A 21,178-nucleotide genomic window follows, 5' to 3' on the forward strand; every position below is an offset into this window, starting at 1 on the left:
AACAGAGTTGTGTGTGCTCCTCACGTGCTGGGAGGTGAAGGCACATGAGCATCTCCTTCGGTTCAGGTAAGAGTTTGGGCTTCTTCTCCTTTGCTATTATTTACAAAGCCTCTCTCCTTTTTATTTGAAGATAAATTTAGAAAGTGGAATAAAAGACAGAGATTGGTAAAATAGTTTTTATCCAATGTTGTTTTATATGTGACCAAAATAAGACAATTACCTCTTTCCAAAATTATTTGTTTTGTTGATTAATTGCAAAGTAAGAGGTTAAAGAGAGGGTTTTAATATTAAGTTATTAACCCATATTTACTAGAAAGTTTTGGCATGAACTTTTTGAAAAGTGGTCAAGTGGTAGGATAGGTTTAAGCTTTGGCTTTTCTTGTAACATCACAAGTGGTGAGATGAAACAAGCGAGAGAGAGGGAGGAAGAACAAGCACATAAACATAGCAACAAAACCAAATGCAATTTGATAAAACCAAAAGGTGACATGATATGACATGCATGATGCAAAGATGATGCATAAACATGGAAGGTAAAGAAGGTAGCTCACTTGGGATGTTACAAACGCCCCCCTGAAGGAATCGCGCCCGAGATTCTCGGGTAGAAGAGAAAAGGCGGGGTACTCGGAACGGAGTTGATCTTCACGTTCCCGGGTTGCTTCTTTATCAGAATGGTGCGACCACTTGCACCTTGAGGAACTTGACAGAGTTGTTGCGAGTTCGACGTTCAGCTTCATCAAGAATCCGAACAGGATGCTCTTTGTATGAGAGATCTTCTTGGAGGTCAATGGACTCGTGATCAACTGCACGGCCCGGATCTTTGAAACACTTCTTGAGCTGTGACACGTGGAAGACATCGTGCACTTTGGAGAGCTTCTCGGGAAGTTCAAGGAGGTAAGCGACTTCACCACGCTTTGCAAGAACTTTGAAGGGACCAATGTATCTTGGCGCCAGCTTGCCTTTGATACCAAAACGATGTGTTCCCCTCATTGGAGTAACACGGAGGTAGGCTTGGTCACCAGGATGATAGATCATATCACGGTGCTTGCTATCATAATAGCTTTTCTGCCGAGATTGTGCTATTTTGAGATTGTCACGAATGATTCACACCTTTTCTTCAGCCTCGTTGATGACATCGGGGCCAAAGATTTGCCTTTCACCGGTTTCAGACCAGTTTAGAGGTGTTCTGCATTTGCGACCATAGAGAGCTTCGAAGGGTGCCATGCCCAAACTGGCTTGATAGCTGTTGTTGTAAGAGAACTCAGCAAAAGGAAGGCATTCTTCCCATTTCATGCCGAAGGAGATAACACGAGCACGGAGCATGTCCTCGAGAATCTGATTGACTCTTTCGACTTGCCCACTCGTTTGCGGATGGTAAGTCATGTCTTTGAAGAGCAGATTAGTTCCCATAGCTTTACGAAAGCTAGCCCAAAACACGGAAGTGAAGATACTTCCGCGATCTGAGCTTATTTCCAAGGGAACACCATGAAGAGAGACGATCTTTGCAGTGTAGAGCGCAGCCAACTGACTAGCAGATATTGTCTCTTTGACAGGAAGGAAGTGAGCAACCTTGGAAAGACGGTCGATCACCACGAAGATAGCATCATTGCCTTTGCGAGACTTTGGAAAACCAGTTATGAAGTCCATCTCAATCTTATCCCATTTCCACTCAGGAATCTTCAGGGGTTGGAGGACACCGGCATCTCTCTGATGTTCTGCTTTGACACGGCGACAGACATCACACTCTGAGACATAGCGAGCAATATCACTTTTCATCCTAGTCCACCAATAGGTAGACTTGATGTCGAGATACATCTTTGTGCTGCCAGGATGGATAGAAAGAGGAGTGTCATGAGCTTCTTTGAGAATGAGGCTTCTGAGGTTTGGATCCTTCGGAACAACGATTCGACCTTGGAAGAAGAGAGTTCCTTTGTCGTCGATAGAGAAGGACTTGTACTTGGGCTTGTGCATGTTCTCTTTGATGTTTTTGATACAACCATCTCTTAATTGTCTGGTTCGTATCTTATCTTCGAGAGTCTGCGTGATCACCAAGTTTGCAAGGTAGCCTTGGGGAACAAGCTCAAGGTTCAATTTCCTGAATTCTTCATAAAGAGCAGGTTGACTTTCTTGAATCATGAGGTTATTGCAATAGGATTTGCGACTAAGAGCGTCAGCCATGACATTAGCTTTGCCTGGAGTGTAGCTGATAGACAAATCAAAGTCCTTGATGGTTTCCATCCATCTCGTTTGACGGAGGTTCAAGTTGGGTTGGGTGAAGATGTATTTGAGACTCTTGTGGTCGGTGAAGATCTCACATTTGTTGCCCAACAAGTATTGGCGCCATGTTATTAAAGCATGTAACACGGCTGCAAGCTCAAGATCATGTGTGGGATAGTTGAGTTCATGCTTTTTCAACTGACGAGAAGCATACGCCACAACTTGACGTTCTTGCATGAGGACAGCACCTAGACCATGAAGAGAGGCATCACAGAATATCTGGAAAGGTTTAGAAGTATCTGGAAGAACAAGGACAGGTGTGGAAGTGAGCTTCTGCTTGAGGAGGTCAAAGCTTTCTTGGCATTGAGGAGACCAAAGGAACTTCTTGTCTTTCTTGAGGAGATCGGTAAGAGGCTTGGCGATCTTGGAGAAATTCTCAACAAAGCGGCGGCAGTAACTTGCCAAACCGAGGAAACTTCTCACTTGCTTGACATTCTTCGGAGGAAGCCATTCAACGATCGCCTTGACGGTTTCAGGATTGACAGCAATGCCTTTTCCCGAAATGACATGGCCAAGATAGACGACCTGAGGAAGCCAGAATTCGCATTTGGAGAACTTGGCATAGAGGCGATGTTCACGAAGCTTCATGAGGATGAGGCGAAGATGCTCTTCATGCTCCTCATTGGACTTGGAGTAGACAAGGATATCATCAAGATAGACTACCACAAACTTGTCGAGGTACTCCATGAAAATGTAGTTCATCAACCGAGAGAAAGTGGCAGGAGCATTAGTGAGGCCAAAGGACATGACGGTGTATTCGTAGAGACCATAACGAGTTTTGAAGGCTGTCTTGGGTACATCCTCTTTGCGGATTTTGATTTGGTGATAACCACTTCTCAAATCCATTTTAGAGAACACAGTTGCACCCGCAAGCTGATCAAAGAGCTCATTGATGCGAGGAAGAGGATATGTATTCTTGATCGTTTTCTCATTGAGAGGGCGGTAGTCAACCACCAATCGATCAGTTTTATCCTTTTTCTTCACGAAGATGGTAGGACATCCCCATGGAGAAGTGCTTGGCTAAATGAAACCAAGTTTTTGCAACTCATCAAGCTGCTTCTTGAGTTCAGCCAACTCATTTGGACCCATTTTGTATGGCCGCTTTGAGATAGGAGCTGTTCCAGGCTCTAGTTCAATGACGAACTCAACAGCCCTGTCAGGTGGCATACCTGGAAGTTCTTCAGGAAAGACATCAGGAAAGTCACAAACCACCGGTATAGACTCAAGTTCCGGAAGAGAACTAGGATTCAAAGCAAAGAGCTGAACGGAAGGTGTTTGAGAAGGTGTATAGGTCAAGGTTCCCGTCGAAGTAGGAAGAGAAACTGAATGCTTGGCACAATCAATAACAGCTTTGTTGGCCTTCAACCAGTCCATGCCAAGAATGACATCAATTTCCGAATTGCCGAGAGCTATGAGTGAAGCAAGAAACATATAGGCTCCAATGAGAATTTGATTCCCATGGCTTATCTTGGAAGTTGTCATTTGTGCACCAGGAGATACGACCATGAGCTTCTTCGATAAGGATTCCAGAGGCAACCCATGTGTCTGAGCAAACTTTTGAGACACAAAAGAATGTGATGCACCAGTATCAAACAGAACTTTAGCAGAGACTGAGTTCACAAGCAAGTTGCCAAGCACAACATCAGTTGCCTTTTCAGCTTGCACAGTTGTGACATTGTTCACCCATACACTTCTTGTACCAGGCTTATTGTTATAGTTGAAAGCCTTGGGTTGTTGTTTCAGAAGCTTGTTTTGAGGGCAGTGGATTGAAACATGCCCTGGTTCACCACACTTGAAGCATGCATTAGACGTAGGGCGAGGGACCATTGGTCTTGCAAGAACTTCAGAACTAGGCCTTTGCTGAGCATCAACACGGTGACTTTGCTTAGCTTGATTTCCAGACCTTTGCTGAACTTGAGAGCCCCTTGGAACAACAACAGGGGTGGGAGGGCGGGAAACAAAACCACTCGGTTCAGGCATGTAGGTGGGTTGTGCATGAGCTACATAGGGAACCCAAATCCTACGTTTCCGAGGAGGGATAGCAGTTGCTGAGGAAGAAGTTGCTTCACGAGAGCGCTTACGAGACTCTTCTAGCATTGCACGACCATACTCTTCTTGGAGCGCTATGTTAACGAGCTCCTCGAAGGTATTGCACTTGACCAAGAGTATAGCATACTTGATCTCTGGATTCAGGCCTTTGCGAAACATGGCTTGCTTTTTGGCATCTGTAGATACCTCATCTCCAGCATAACGAGCCGGTTTAAGAAAGCATCTCTATAAGCCAGCACAGTGTTGCTGCCTTGAGACAAATTGCAGAACTCTTCTCGCTTTCTCTCCATGATGCTGTCAGGGATGTGATGACGCTTGAAGAGTAGCTGAAACTCATCCCAGGTAATGTCTGCATCTGGTGCTTTCATCAGCAGATGATTGTCCCACCATGCGGCTGAAACTCCACGAAGAAGATATGTCACATAAGGAACACGGTCCTCATCAGCCACATGTGTCACACTAATAGTCTTGTTCATCTCGCGTAACCAATCATCAGCATCAATTGGCTCTGCGGTGACATCAAAAGTGCGCGGGTTGAGCTGGAGAAACTCCTGAATAGTGACACGTGCATTGCCACCATTGATTCTGTCTTGGCTTATCTGCATCTGATTTAGGACTTGCGCCATTTTAACCAGAGCTTGGTCCATTTCAGGTGGAGGAACATCTTCACCACTCTCCATTCTGAGTAAGGACACCAAGGTTAGCACAATCATGGATAATGAAAAACCCAATATTAGTGCTTAACGGGAACTTCAGAAGATAACAAGAGACATGACATAGCTATCATCAATGTACAAGAATTCAAGCACACGAGAGCTATCCATAGCATGTAGAAGGTTAGAACGATAGCAACAAGAATATTTCACAAATCTCGCAAGATAGTGATATGTAGCTATACATAAATTTTAGCATTAACAAGTGCCAATAACTTGGGTCGTGTGGGCACTTGTTATGCATATTGGAAGAGAACAACAAGGAAAGAGCTTGACGAAACAACTCCGGAGAAGGAAGGTTGATGTATGCACCGGAACAAAGAAGTGGTCGAGATAGCACCAACACAACGGAGAGAGCATGTTGGCATGAAAATACCAACATTGCAAAGGAACAGATTATATGGTGGAAATTGATAACAGATGATATTGAAGCAACCATAGTACAAAAAAATTTCAAAAACACTTTTCCCTATGGCACTATGGTTTCCCCCAAACACGTCCAAACCTAGGTGAAACAAGATAAGAATAGAGTAAAACCGTTGATCTTCCTCACCAGAGGGTGGGTGGGTGGGGTAAGAAATAAAAGCAGAATTCCTACTCTCGCGCACAATTTTCCTATGTAGCTACTAAAATATGAGTTTCTAGACACAACTTCGTCCGCTGCAAAGGGGCTCCTAAAGGCGATCCTGCTCGATACCAAGTCCGTAAGCCCCGGGAGTAGGAAAACCCGGAGCGCGCGGGTAAGAGGGGTTTATGTGCATGAGGTCACTACAAAGGACCAGTGAGGTCGCCACGCATTCCCAAGCATATGGGTAGGCCAAGCAACGGCTCGACACGCCCATGCACACAACACCCACCTCAAAGGCTCACGGTAAGCTTTCCGGGCTCGAGTGCTTCACCTTCCGTGCACTTCACACATACACACACCGTGCACTGAGGATACAAGGGTAGAATACGGCTTGAATATCACAACATGACTATGTATGACACAAAAGATGGAAATAAGGTTCATATATATAGCAACGCTCTAATGAGCAAGATCCAAATGACACTCAATAGGGAAACATATCCCATCGGTACATCATACATAAGATAGCCAAATAGTCCGGGTACGAGACAAGAACCAAATGGGACTAAGAGTCCTGAAGATAATCAAGCGGTGTTCCCATAACCAACATGCCACGGTGCTGCTGCCTTAGGAACGATCCCGCTACGCAACGAAGTCGTCGTCCGTGAACTCGACAAAGTAGCCTCCGGCGTACTGCTCGTCATCTGTCATACCTGTTTGTCGAAAAGCGTGTTCCGGAAAAAGAGGGAGAAAAACGAGGGTAAGTACCAAATGGCACGTACTTGCGAGACAAGACCAGCTATGCTCGCTGGTGGGCGGTGTAAACTTCGCCCGGCTTTATGTGGAGTTTAGCGGCAGTAAAGCACTATCCAATAGAGACACGCTACAACATCCGTCTAATAGAGAAGGTGAGAGAGCGCATGTTCTAGCAGTTCTATACTCTGCAATCAACAACCCAGCCAATGCGATCCCCCTTAGCCAAGAGGTACTAACAAGGCACTCACACAGTTGACAATTTTATATCCATTCCATTATAATAGGGCTAACTTACTACACAAGTAATTAGCAAGTTATTAACGACAACTTTAGGTGTAAGTTGTTCTATGATCGAGTTAAACAGCTCCAAGTCAAAACTAAGATAAGGAGAGGTTGCTACAGTAGTAAACAAACTTCCAAGACTCAAATATAAAACAAAAATACTGTAGTAAAAATATGGGTTGTCTCCCATAAGCGCTTTTCTTTAACGCCTTTCAGCTAGGCGCAGAAAGTGTATCTCAAGTGTTATCGCGAGATGGTGTGTCAACCTTACCTTGGGCTTTACCCTTACCTTTCTTATTGTTTTTCTTTCCCTTTGGTTTAGGAAATATATGATTTCCCCCTGGTATAGAGGTGAATTTCAGAGTGCCTTCTCCCACATCAATGATCGCTCCCAATAGTTTCAACAGGGATCTCCCGAGTATGATTTTTCCCTGTTTCAATAACAAGATAATCAATGGATATTGTTCTTCCAAGAATGGTTGTATGCACACTCGCGGCTATTCCCTTAGGAATTATAATAGAGTTATGTAAGCCCCGGGAGTAGGAAAACCCGGAAGCGCGCGAGGTAAGAGGGGTTTATGTGCATGAGGTCACTACAAAGGACCGTGAGGTCGCCTCGCATTCCCAAGCATATGGGTAGGCCAAGCAACGGCTCGACACGCCCATGCACACAACACCCACCTCAAAGGCTCACGGTAAGCTTTCCGGGCCCGAGTGCTTCACCTTCCTGTGCACTTCACACATACACACACCGTGCACGAGGATACAAGGGTAGAATACTGACTTGAATATCACAACATGACTATGTATGACACAAAAGATGGAAATAAGGTTCATATATATAGCAACGCTCTAATGAGCAAGATCCAAATGACACTCAATAGGGAAACATATCCCATCGGTACATCATACATAAGATAGCCAAATAGTCCGGGTACGAGACAAGAACCAAATGGGACTAAGAGTCCCGAAGATAATCAAGCGGTGTTCCCATAACCAACATGCCACAGGCTGCTGCCTTAGGAACGATCCTGCTACGCAACGAAGTCGTCGTCCGTGAACTCGACAAAGTAGCCTCCGGCGTACTGCTCGTCATCTGTCATACCTGTTTGTCGAAAAGCGTGTTCCGGAAAAAGAGGGAGAACCAAATGGCACGTACTTGCGAGACAAGACCAGCTATGCTCGCTGGTGGGCGGTGTAAACTTCGCCCGGCTTTATGTGGAGTTTAGCGGCAGCAAAGCACTATCCAATAGAGACACGCTACAACATCCGTCTAATAGAGAAGGTGAGAGAGCGCATGTTCTAGCAGTTCTATACTCTGCAATCAACAACCCAGCCAATGCGATCCCCCTTAGCCAAGAGGTACTAACAAGGCACTCACACAGTTGACAATTTTATATCCATTCCATTATAATAGGGTTAACTTACTACACAAGTAATTAGCAAGTTATTAACGACAACTTTAGGTGTAAGTTGTTCTATGATCGAGTTAAACAGCTCCAAGTCGTCCATAACCGCGGACACGGCTTATCGATAAGATTTACCCTGCAGGGGTGCACCAATGTTACCATACACGCATGCTCGAACCCGCGTAGACAAGCGCGGAGTCTCACAACAAGACCGTTCCCAAATCAACAAGAATTCCTAGGGGGGCCACCCGCCTAAGCTACCCGTAACGAAGTTCGGCCGTACTCCGAGACGGACTCAGAGGTTTGCGCCGGCGGCTAGGCGTGCGAACCACACGCTTCGCTAAACGTCCCGCAAGGTACAGTACAGAATATAAACACCCGAAGGCAACAGTAATAAACACCCGAAGGCAACAGTATTAAACACCCGAAGGCAACAGTAATAAAGCATGGCATACATGGCATAGGCAAATAAAACCAAGGTTGTGGCCCCTTTTCAACGAGACTTGAGAAATGGTAATGGGTGATGGGGGGTCCCGATAAAACCTCCCACGAGTGGTTAGCGCGCTCGGTCTTAGAAACAGATAACAAGAACTCGGGTCCTAGGGGACATTAGCAAGTCAAAGTTCGATGCTTTCGCAAAGGGGCTCACGGATGCCTCTGCATATTATATCCCTTAGCAAATTTTAAGTTGTAGCAAAAGTTATCATCATCATTTTGAAAAGGTAGTACATGTGTCAACATCCCAACAAGATATCCCGAACATTTCGAGATATCAACAAAAACCCTAAACTCGCCTACGACTCGCAAAGCTAGCAGACATCAAACAACAGGTAGGGCGAGGAGGTGTAATTCGGTAATATATGGTAACAAGTGGAGTAGGACACGTGACACAACAGAATCGCAACATAGGGATAGCAATAGATCAAATGAGCATGAAAATGTAAAATAGGTGAAGGGGTGGGCTCTCCTGTCAGATCAGAGGTAGAAGCACCGACACGATCCTCCAGGGGGTGCTCGTACTCCTGCTCGAACTGCTCTGCGTCGGTGTCTACTCGAGAAGAACCAAATAGCACATACAAGGAGAGTAATAGCACAAATCAATACAAGTATGCAATGCGCAATATGATGCATGATGACATGGCAAGATGATATGTGCAAGCCAAATTTAAGTGGGGTGCTCATAATTCACATGAAATGATAAACACCCTCACATATAGTTTTAATTCAATTTGCAAGTTTTATTTGGACAATTCAGAGATGATGCCAATGATGCATGACAATGTGATATTTGAATTACTCATGTTTTTCTGGTACAAATAGATATAAAATTTGTTAAATTCGGAGTTGTAAAGAGGAAGTTATGAATTATGCAACAATAAACAAGTTTAGTCCAGATTTGAAATTGACACAATTTTTGTTGTTCAAAAGATAAAACAGATTTTATAAACATGTAGATTAGGTTTTTCTAATACTCCTGGATATCAAGTTTGTATGAATTGGAGTTTATAAAGTAGGTTTTTAAAACGAAGCAGAAAGGTGCTGGGAGCAAAAACAAAACAACAGTAAAGAATAAAGAAATTTTCCAAAAAGGTGGTTTAGTGCGCCGGCCAAGATTTGAACAATGGGCGCCATGGCAGATGCAAAGGAGCGGCACCAGTGTGCTGCTGTGAAGATTTTGTACAGAAACGGGGTTCAGGTAAGATATGGCGTAAGCAAAGGATAAATGAAATTTAACACTGAAAACTGAAAAACGTGACAGGTACAGATTCCTGTAGGTAGCGATACGCACGGATATTAAAGTGTCGAGAGCTTAGAATATAGGTGTTTATAGGCAAGGCTCTTGACTCGTTGAGCATACTGGATGTACCAAGATTCGAAAGGAACAAGTTTGGGGCGTTTTGGTGCACCGTGGTGGCGGCGAGGTTCGCCGGAAAACAGTACCGCGACATGTGCGAGAAACAGCGAAACTGAAAACAGATTCTGGACAGATGTTTGATCGAAGGTGGCGTCGTCTACAGGCAACTAAATTGAGTGATTCCAAAACGAAAGTTGTATCCCTCACTCTCAGCTTTCCAAAGGTACCAAGAACTCGTGCTGGTGTTCCCTGTGCTAGCAGTGAGATGCGTCGGAAGACGGAGCCACGACACACACGACGAACAGCAAAAACTGCCAACATATTTTCGGGTGAACTTTGATTGACGATGGCGTCGCGAATATTGCACCGTTTTAGATGATTCAAAAACTGAGATGTAGCCTGTGACGTTGTGCATCTAGTGGAGCAAGTGGATCGAGCTGGGGTGGCTCGTACCGCCGGCGATGTTCGTCGGAAAAAGTACTGTGAGGAAAACTGCGGGGTGCAATATGTTTTCGTTTTCGATTCAACTCGATCTCTTCTCACATTCATCGATCCAGGGATCATGCAGGCGGGGAAGGAGAAGGTGTGGCTGCTGCTGGTTCTCACCTCGGGTGGTTGACGACGAGGAGGGAGCGGCGGCAATGTGGGAGACGAGGAAGAAGAAGTGGCCTGGGTAGACGACGGTGGCGCAGGCGAGGCCAAGCAGATGCAGCGACGCTCGACTCCGGGAAGACGACCAAGACGAAGAGGAGGACGACGCAGTTCCCTTCCCGCGGTCAGGTGAGGTCGACGGCGTCCATGGCGACGGCGACGATCGTCGGAAGCTCCGGGAAAAACCCTCTCAACTCACAGACGGAAATAGATGGAGAGTGGCGGCGGCCAGAGAGGAAGAAGGTTAGGGTTTGGTTGGGGCTTGATTTTTGGACGGGAAGGAGGGGAAAAGTGGGGAGCAGGTGGAGAAAGAACACGAGCTGGTGCTTCTTAATCTTTGGTGCAGAGTTGGTGAGGAGGGGAAACAGAGTTGTGTGTGCTCCTCACGTGCTGGGAGGTGAAGGCACATGAGCATCTCCTTCGGTTCAGGTAAGAGTTTGGGCTTCTTCTCCTTTGCTATTATTTACAAAGCCTCTCTCCTTTTTATTTGAAGATAAATTTAGAAAGTGGAATAAAAGACAGAGATTGGTAAAATAGTTTTTATCCAATGTTGTTTTATATGTGACCAAAATAAGACAATTACCTCTTTCCAAAATTATTTGTTTTGTTGATTAATTGCAAAGTAAGAGGTTAAAGAGAGGGTTTTAATATTAAGTTATTAACCCATATTTACTAGAAAGTTTTGGCATGAACTTTTTGAAAAGTGGTCAAGTGGTAGGATAGGTTTAAGCTTTGGCTTTTCTTGTAACATAACAAGTGGTGAGATGAAACAAGCGAGAGAGAGGGAGGAAGAACAAGCACATAAACATAGCAACAAAACCAAATGCAAATTGATAAAACCAAAAGGTGACATGATATGACATGCATGATGCAAAGATGATGCATAAACATGGAAGGTAAAGAAGGTAGCTCACTTGGGATGTTACAAACGCCCCCCTTGAAGGAATCGCGCCCCGAGATTCTCAGGTAGAAGAGAAAAAGGCAGGGTACTCGGAACGGAGTTGATCTTCACGTTCCCAGGTTGCTTCTTTATCAGAATGGTGCGACCACTGCACCTTGAGGAACTTGACAGAGTTGTTGCGAGTTCGACGTTCAGCTTCATCAAGAATCCGAACAGGATGCTCTTTGTATGAGAGATCTTCTTGGAGGTCAATGGACTCGTGATCAACTGCACGGCCGGATCTTTGAAACACTTCTTGAGCTGTGACACGTGGAAGACATCGTGCACTTTGGAGAGCTTCTCGGGAAGTTCAAGGAGGTAAGCGACTTCACCACGCTTTGCAAGAACTTTGAAGGGACCAATGTATCTTGGCGCCAGCTTGCTTTGATACCAAAACGATGTGTTCCCCTCATTGGAGTAACACGGAGGTAGGCTTGATCACCAGGATGATAGATCATATCACGGTGCTTGCTATCATAATAGCTTTTCTGCCGAGATTGTGCTATTTTCAGATTGTCACGAATGATTCGCACCTTTTCTTCAGCCTCGTTGATGACATCGGGGCCAAAGATTTGCCTTTCACCGGTTTCAGACCAGTTTAGAGGTGTTCTGCATTTGCGACCATAGAGAGCTTCGAAGGGTGCCATGCCCAAGCCGGCTTGATAGCCGTTGTTGTAAGAGAACTCAGCAAAAGGAAGGCATTCTTCCCATTTCATGCCGAAGGAGATAACACGAGCACGGAGCATGTCCTCGAGAATCGATTGACTCTTTCGACTTGCCCACTCGTTTGCGGATGGTAAGTCTGTCTTGAAGAGCAGATTAGTTCCCATAGCTTTCGAAAGCTAGCCCAAAACACGGAAGTGAAGATACTTCGCGATCCGAGCTTATTTCCAAGGGAACACCATGAAGAGAGACGATCTTTGCGGTGTAGAGCGCAGCCAACGCGACTAGCGAGATATTGTCTCTTTGACAGGAAGGAAGTGAGCAACCTTGGAAAGACGGTCGATCACCACGAAGATAGCGTCATTGCCTTTGCGAGACTTTGGAAAACCAGTTATGAAGTCCATCTCAATCTTATCCCATTTCCACTCAGGAATCTTCAGGGGTTGGCACGTCCGTTGGGAACCCCAAGAGGAAGGTGTGATGCGCACAACGGCAAGTTTCCCTCAGTAAGAAACCAAGGTTTAATCGAACCAGTAGGAGTCAAGAAGCACGTTGAAGGTTGATGGCGGCGGGATGTAGTGCGGCGCAACACCGGAGATTCCGGCGCCAACGTGGAACCTGCACAACACAACCAAAGTACTTTGCCCCAACGAAACAAGGTGAGGTTGTCAATCTCACCGACTTGCTGTAACAAAGGATTAACCGTATTGTGTGGAAGACGATTGTTTGCGAGAGAAAACAGTAAAAACAAGTATTGCAACAGATTTGTATTTCAGTATTAAAAGAATGGACCGGGGTCCACAGTTCACTAGAGGTGTCTCTCCCATAAGATAAAAGCATGTTGGGTGAACAAATTACGGTCGGGCAATTGACAAATAGAGAGAGCATAACAATGCACATACATGACATGATAAGTATAGTGAGATTTAATTGGGCATTACGACAAAGTACATAGACCGCCATCCAACCGCATCTATGCCTAAAAAGTCCACCTTCGGGTTATCGTCCGAACCCCTTCCGGTATTAAGTTGCTAACAACGAGACAATTGCATTAAGTATGGTGCGTAATGTAATCGACAACTACATCCTAGGACATAGCGCCAATGTTTTATCCCTAGTGGCAACGAGCACAACACAACCTTAGAACTTTCTGTCACTCGTCCCAGGTGTCAATGCGGGCATGAACCCACTATCGAGCATAAATACTCCCTCTTGGAGTTAAAAGCAAAAACTTGGCCAGAGCCTCTACTAGTAACGGAGAGCATGCAAGATCATAAACAACACATATGTAATAACTTGATAATTAACATGACATGGTATTCTCTATCTATCGGATCCCGACAAACACAACATAGAGTATTACAGATAGATGATCTTGATCATGTTAGGCAGCTCACAAGATCCAACAATGAAGCACAATGAGGAGAAGACAACCATCTAGCTACTGCTATGGACCCATAGTCCAGGGGTGAACTACTCACTCATCACTCCGGAGGCGACCATGGCGGTGTAGAGTCCTCCGGGAGATGAATCCCTCTCCGGCGGGGTGCCGGACGAGATCTCCGGAATCCCCCGAGATGGGATCGGCGGCGGCGGCGTCTCGGTAAGGTTTTCCGTATCGTGGTTTTTCGCCTCGGGGGTTTCGCGACGGAGGCTTTAAGTAGGCGGAAGGGCAGAGTCAGGGGCATCGACGAGGGCCCACACCATAGGGCGGCGCGGGCCCATCCTAGGCCGCGCCGCCATGTGGCTGTCGCCACCTCGTGGCCCCACTTCGTATGCTCTTCGGTCTTCCGGAAGGTTCGTGGCAAAATAGGCCCCGGGTCTTCGTTTCGTCCAATTCCGAGAATATTTCGTTACTAGGATTTCTGAAACCAAAAACAGCAGAAAACAGGAACTGGCACTTCGGCATCTTGTTAACAGGTTAGTTCCAGAAAATGCACGAATATGACATAAAGTGTGCATAAAACATGTAGGTATCATCAATAATATGGCATAGAACATAAGAAATTATCGATACGTCGGAGACGTATCAGTCCGTACATCGGCTGTAGTTTTTTTTTTACTGGCCGATTTTGAAATCGGCCTCCATATCTCACTGCCCATCCTCCCACATGCTTGGGAAATACTTCTTGAGATGTTGGCCATTGACGGCCACTGGGAACTTCACACCATCCAACTGTTCAAGCATGTAGGCATTGCCCTTCGAACTTGGATGACTTTGTAAGGACCGTGCCAATTAGGAGACCACTTGCCGTATGCTTTATCCCTGGTTCCTAGTGGCAACACGGCTTCCCATACTAGATCGCCAACTTGAAACTCCTTTGGCCTTACCTTTTTATTGTATGCCCGAGCTACTCTGGCTTTGTTCTCTTTAATCTTCTCTAACGACCAAAGTCTAAGTTCCGTTGCATCCTCAATAGTGTCACTCATCAGGGTTGCATATTCCTCAGGTGTCAGGTCATTCTGAAACGTGACACGTCTTGACCCAGCCGTAATCTCCCAAGGTAATACGGCTTCCTGCCCATAGACAAGCTGGTACGGCGAAGTCTTTATAGCTCCATGGCATGACATGCGATAAGCCCACAAAGCCTCTGATAACGTCTCGTGCCACACCCCGGGGTTCTCCTCGATCTTCCTCTTAATCGGCTTGATCGGGCTTTGATTGGATGCTTCAGCTTGCCCGTTGGCTTGAGCGTAGTATGGAGACGATCGGATTAGCTTAATCCCCATGTCATCACGGAACTTTCCGAATTCTTTAGAAACAAAGACCGAACCTCCATCGGTCGTGATGGTTTGGGGAATCCCGAACCTATGAATGACATGTTCTTTGACAAATTGGATTACATCTTCCGATTTTACTTTCTTCATGGGTACGGCCTCCACCCATTTGGTGAAATAATCTGTAATGGCCTGAATCCACTCGTGGTTTTTGCTTGACGGAGGATGTATCTTGCCGATCATATCCATGCCCCAACCTCGAAATGGCCAAGGTTTGATGATGGGGTTCATTGCTGACGCGGGTACCATCTGGATTTTTCCAAACATTCGACACGCTTGGCATCCCTTGTAGTAGTTGAAGCGAGTCTTCCAGCATGGTAGGCCAATAAAACCCTGATCGCCTAATTAACCACTTCATCTTATGGGCCGATTGGTGAGTTCCACGAGCGCCTTCATGCACCTCATGTAAGAGCCGATTAGACTCGATTGGTCCCGGGCACTTAAGTAGTAACCCTTCCAACGTCCCGTAGAACATGTCATCTCCTATAAGGACATATTTCATAGCCTTATATCTTATCCTTTTGGGTGCCCCCGAGCCGAATCCTTCAAGCAATTGAAGATATCGGTTCTCCAATCATCCTGTTCCGAGAACCGCACCTGAACTTCCGACCTGTCGTGTATGTCCTTGTATCCCGACGCCATCCGTGCGAGATCATTGGCATCGGTATTCCGAGACCTTGGGACCCAATTGAAATTGATGTACCGAAAATGTGTCATCAGCTCACGACACTCCACCCAATATGGGAAAAGTGATTCACTCTCGCACTTGTATTCTTCCGTGAGTTGAGAGATCACCAACTTCGAGTCTCCAAAAAGCTCCACTGCCTCTGCCCCGGCTTCCAAAAGCAACTCCATCCCCTTGCGCACTGCCTCATACTCAGCAACATTGTTGGTGCAAGGTGCGGCATAGCCCGATGGCGAAAGAATATGTTGCCCCCGAGGCGACACGAGCAGAATGCCGATGCCACAACCATCGCCACAAGCCGATCCATCGAAGAACATAGCCCACGCACGTACAGATAGTGCCGCTATATTAGTGTTAATCCGCTCACCTATAAGATCGGCCAACGCTTGTCCCTTGACTGCTTTCGCAGGCTGATACCGAAGGTCGAACTCCGTCAGCGCGAACATCCACTTACCAAGCCGGCCTTTCAAAACAGGGGCCGACAGGCATGTGCTTGACAACGTCCGACTTGCGGATGACGATGATCTCTGCCGTCAAAAGGATGTGGTGGAGCTTGGTGCAGGTGAAGAACGAGGCAAAGGCAAAGCTTCTCGACCTCAGGATACCTTGTCTCCGCGTCCAACATCCTTCTGCTGAGGTAGAAGACGACCTTTTCAACACCCTCATGAAGTTGCACCACCACCGAAGCGATGGAGGTGTCAGCTACTGACAAGTAGATATAGAACGGCCTGTCTTGTTGGGGTGGAACTAGCACAGGCGGTGTTGTCAGATACCGCTTAATCTCGTCAAACGCTTGCTGATGTTCTGCCCCCCAGTGAAACTCGTCATCAGATTTAATCTTCACCAGCGCCATGAACGGCTCGATTCGTCCTGATAGGTTAGAGATGAATCGACGAACGAAGTTGATCTTGCCGATAAGACGTTGGAGCTCTTTCTTCGTGGTGGGCGGCTGCATGGTACGCACTGCCTCCTGACTTTTCAGGCCGATCTCAATTCCTCGTTCATGAACCAGAAATCCTAGGAACCGACCGGCCGTCACACCAAAGGCACACTTCTTTGGATTCATTCTCAGTCCGAACTTCCGAGTTCGGTCTAGGATGCGTCGCAAATCACCCAAATGTCCCTCCATGGAGACGAGACTTGACTACCACGTCATCGATGTAGATTTCCACCAACTTGCCGATCAGATCGTGAAATATATAATTCATGGCTCTTTGATACGTTGCACCAGCATTCTTCAACCCAAAGGTCATGACCACATATTCAAACAAGCCTACTGCCCCTGGCACTCTGAATGCGGTCTTGTGTATATCTTCTGGAGCCATGAAGATCTGGTTATAGCCGGTGTTGCCATCCATGAAGCTTAACACCTTGTGGCCAGCAGCTGCATTGATCAATGTTTCTGCCACAGGCATCGGATACTCATCTTTTGGAGTGGCTCTGTTGAGGTCTCGGAAATCGATGGCCACACGCCACCGGCCATCTTTCTTTTCTACAGGAACGATACTGGAGATCCATTCAGCGTACCTGCATGGCCTGATGAACCCAGCGGCCAACATCTTCTCGATCTCTTTCTTGACCTCTTCCAGGATTTCGGCCTTCATCTGACGTGCTCGTTGTTGGAACGGCCGAAACCCTTTCTTGAGGGGAAGCCGATGTTCAATGATGCTCCTGTCCAACCCAGGCATCTCTGTGTAATCCCATGCAAAGCAATCTGGGTATTCTTTTAGCAGAGCTATCATCTGACCCCTAAGATGTGGATCTAACTTCTTGCTAATAAAGGTTGGTCGCGGCTTATCCCCAGGACCGATGTCGACTTCCTCTAGTTCATCAGCCGATGTAAACCCATATCCTAGCTTTCCGTCCCCTGTGAGGTCGACACCAAAGACAGGGAGAGCGTGGGGTACGGGTAATGCGGGCCGAACGCTGGAATCGGCCTTCATCTTGATTGTAACCAGGATTTTTTGGCGGTGTCGGGGCCGATCGCGTGGAACAGCTTCCTCCTGGTCTTCGCTGTGAGAGCAGCTGCCCTCGTCTCTGTCCTTACCAGTGTGGTGCCCGAGCCGTATCATGTTGATGTCGAACGAGAATCTTGGCTGGCACCCTCCAGGGTAAGTGCGCTCCACCATTGTAACGGCGGATGCCGGTGAAATCGGCACTTCTGGTGCTGCCAACGTGAACGGCAGCGGCGGACGGGACTGGAGTGGCATCTCTCCTTGGTAAGTCCCTAGAGGTGGTCCTGAGGGAGAATACTGATGGCTCATGATTTCCTGGATCACACGCAGAGCGACATGCTCCAAAGTTTTCACCAGGCTCTCAGAATGGCGGTGCAGCGAATGAGCCACCATGAAGTTGATCTCCGACGCAGCGACCTGGTGCGTTCTTCGGACGGGGAGGACAGGTCCACTCCATCGAGCGCGCCTTCGGTGAGAACCCCTTCCACCGATGCCATGGGAGCGGGTTCCGTGGAAAGAGCCGATGAGGTCGGCTTCGAGGACTCGCTTTGATCTCGTCATGCTTCTTTTTGAGCTCTTCAGTCAGATCCTCGTACTTGACCGGAGTGCCTTCCGCCATCTCAGATGTAGATGGCGATGCGGTGGATGTCAAAGATGGTCCCACCGGGCGTGCCAGAATGTGTTAAGGTCAGAAACCCACCGGCGGGCAGCGACGGGCAACACCGTAGAGCCGGGAATCTCCCAGGACTGCGGCTGGCCCTGGTCCCTCCGAGCGACGGCCCGCAAAGCCTTCGCGTCACGCGTCCGATGCTTGGTCGCAGGGCGTGCCACCCGACCTATACCTGGTCGGGAAGGTGTTGGATGATGCCTCGCTTAGTTTCCTGCATGGCATACACGTAAACGTTAAATACGAGCCTCGATCGGCTCTCGGGTTGTCTCGTGAATCGGCTCAAAGAGCCGATCCACCCATGATGCGTACGAGGTGTACGATCAGATGGTGGTCCTGCTTGATCAAGAGAAAGCTGAAGCAATCTACTACGATTTAGGGTTTTCACCGCATAATCGGAACATCCTACTCGTGATTGGGCCTCGCGCTCGCGCACGGTGATCGTAAGCCGATCCTAGACAGGGCCTAAAAACCAACACGAGGTTGATCCTCGGAACGTCCTGTCTAGGGCTAGCAAACTACACCCTACGCGCCGCTGGATCCTCCAACCCTTTGTAAGGCCTAATAGTGCAGATATTAAACTAATCCTTGAAGAACAAGGAGAAATCATAACGGATCGGATCTACTAAACAATGATCAAGCGGGGTGCCGCCCTTACACCGTAAGATAGGCGTAAGGGCGGCTAGATGCCTAAGGGTTGCACGACGATAGCATATGATACGAAGAACAATGCTAACCCTAAGACACCTATGATAACTACGTTGCTCGCCATCAAAAGGCTTCAGCACGAGCAACGCATGGGCAGACGTAATAAGCGTGTCTCTGCCTAGATCGCAAGATGCGATCTAGGCAGCATGGTGCTTACCCGGAAGAAACCCTCGAGACGGGGGAGTTGGCGATGCGCCGAGATTGGTTTGTGTTGAACATTGGTTGTTGTTTATTTCATAAACCCTAGATACATATTTATAGTCCGGGGGACTTTCTAATTCAGGCGTGCACCTAACCGTGCACGGGTAAAACTCTAACTTCTAACCGACACGTATCCTACTATGGTACAGACACACGGGCAATTAGCCCAAACTTGGTACATAAGGCCGATTCATGTAGTCCTTCTATATATATTCTTCAAACCCATCTCCAATCGCGGCCCACCTCTGATCCGGTCAAATTCTGGTGATAACAATAACCTATCATATGCATCTTCTCAAATTACTCAAATGTTCAATAAGAAGTTTTACTTTAAAAAGGATTTTTCAAGAACCGCAATATTTTCGAAATAAATAATTTCATGCCAAGATACAACCTACAAGAGGTTGGATGCTATATGATAATGCATGAATAAGATACTTGTTACCGAGATAGAAATGGCATGATGTAGTATATAAGATTTCATCGATCATCCTAGCTTGACTCCAATTATCATATGGTGACAACACCTTCCTTATAAATGAGACAAGCCTCCATTGCATCTCCAATGTACCTAGAACAACATTCAAGTACATCTTGGTCCCCAAACTCATTGGGTCCAACATGGTTAGACTAACCACAATATATAGGACACACTCCATATAAATATGTGCATATTTTAGATGAAATTTGAATTTCATGCACATCTTAGCCATTTAGGATTTGATGGAGTATACCCTATATAATGGATCAAAGAAAGCAGACATGGTACAAATATAAACAAACTGCATATAAGCACACATAAAGACTTTAAAGATCCAAGAAAGATATACTTTGGACAAAACACCAAATGAATTGAAGAAGGCATAAAGATGTGACCAAACAAATTTGTTGTCCAAAATATATCAAAGACGCAAATCACAAAAGATTTGTTCAACAAAGTTCAACAAATGAACTAAGAAGAAACCATTGAGCATAAAGGATGAAATAAAGCAAACATGCTCAAGGATTTATCTCATTCAACAAATAAAGCATAGAAGAAGGAATGAGACAGCAAAACTCCCAAAAGAGCAAGGTTCGAACAAATAAACCAAACCCTCTACACTTTTCACAATGGCACAATGTACCGTAAAGAAAAGGTTTGTCTTCCAAAACAAACACTTGATATGAATCAAGAGAATTTATCAAAAGATTTTTTAAAGGGACAAGGAAGACACATGGGAGCAACAAAGATTTGTTGGAAATAAAATAAGGTAATAAGAAGTAACCCAAGGTGAAGGTGATCCATAACTCCAACCACATACAAGGTTATCAATTGTCAAAGACAATGAGAATATTGGAATTAACTTCCGGTGGTATATCAACAAGGATAGTAAGGATCAATTTCACAAGAAAAGGCATAGGATAAGTATATAGAATTAAGCACTATGCACGGATGAAGATTCTTGATAGCTTCAACTAGTCAAACAATCACGCACGGCAATGATTATAATAACTTGAAGCAAACGGTGTCCCAAGAATTTCTTACTCAAACAAGAATCCATAAGATGAGCAATAAAAGCTTTTTAATAGAAGTGGAGCTTGTTAGAGAAAACATGCCACCTAGGAACAAAGTAATTAAGAGCATCAACTCTAAGTGGCATAACCTCATATGTTCACATTTTCTAGGCTTGTGATATGTACAAAACATATTACTCCCCCATAATGTGATAAAGCATTTCTTCTAATCAAGAGGCAATAAAAATTCGACTAGAGATGATTAGTGGACATTAGAATTTGAATTTCTCATGAGTATGACACACCACATAGTGACTAGATAATCTTGCAATATCAATACTAAGTGGTGGTACCCAGATGCACACATTTTAAAGAAAGGGAGATGCGCAATGCATATCACTCCCCCAAAATGGGATGTTCCACTAATCACTCAAAGAGAGCCAAATAAGATATCATCAAGATGCATTGGGCTCAAAACAATACACAAGTATATGATGAGTCAAACAAACAAACTTGAATACACAAGA

General features: G+C 46.0%; 1 protein-coding gene across 1 annotated transcript; it reads right to left on the bottom strand.

Annotated features, from left to right (window-relative positions):
- Positions 1-4,466: 4,466 nt before the first annotated feature.
- LOC124655506 lies at positions 4,467-5,531 on the bottom strand. The gene has a single exon (XM_047194386.1). The coding sequence runs from the start codon at positions 5,037-5,039 to the stop codon at positions 4,467-4,469; it is 573 nt and encodes a 190-aa protein (XP_047050342.1). The 5' UTR covers positions 5,040-5,531.
- Between the last annotated feature and the right edge of the window lie 15,647 nt (positions 5,532-21,178).

This window comes from Lolium rigidum, chromosome 1 (assembly GCF_022539505.1).
Source record: "Lolium rigidum isolate FL_2022 chromosome 1, APGP_CSIRO_Lrig_0.1, whole genome shotgun sequence".
Lineage (NCBI taxonomy): Eukaryota > Viridiplantae > Streptophyta > Magnoliopsida > Poales > Poaceae > Lolium > Lolium rigidum.

Excerpts from the sequence above, each read along its gene's own strand:
- LOC124655506 (XM_047194386.1), bottom strand. The coding sequence starts at position 5,039 with ATGATTGTGCTAACCTTGGTGTCCTTACTCAGAATGGAGAGTGGTGAA.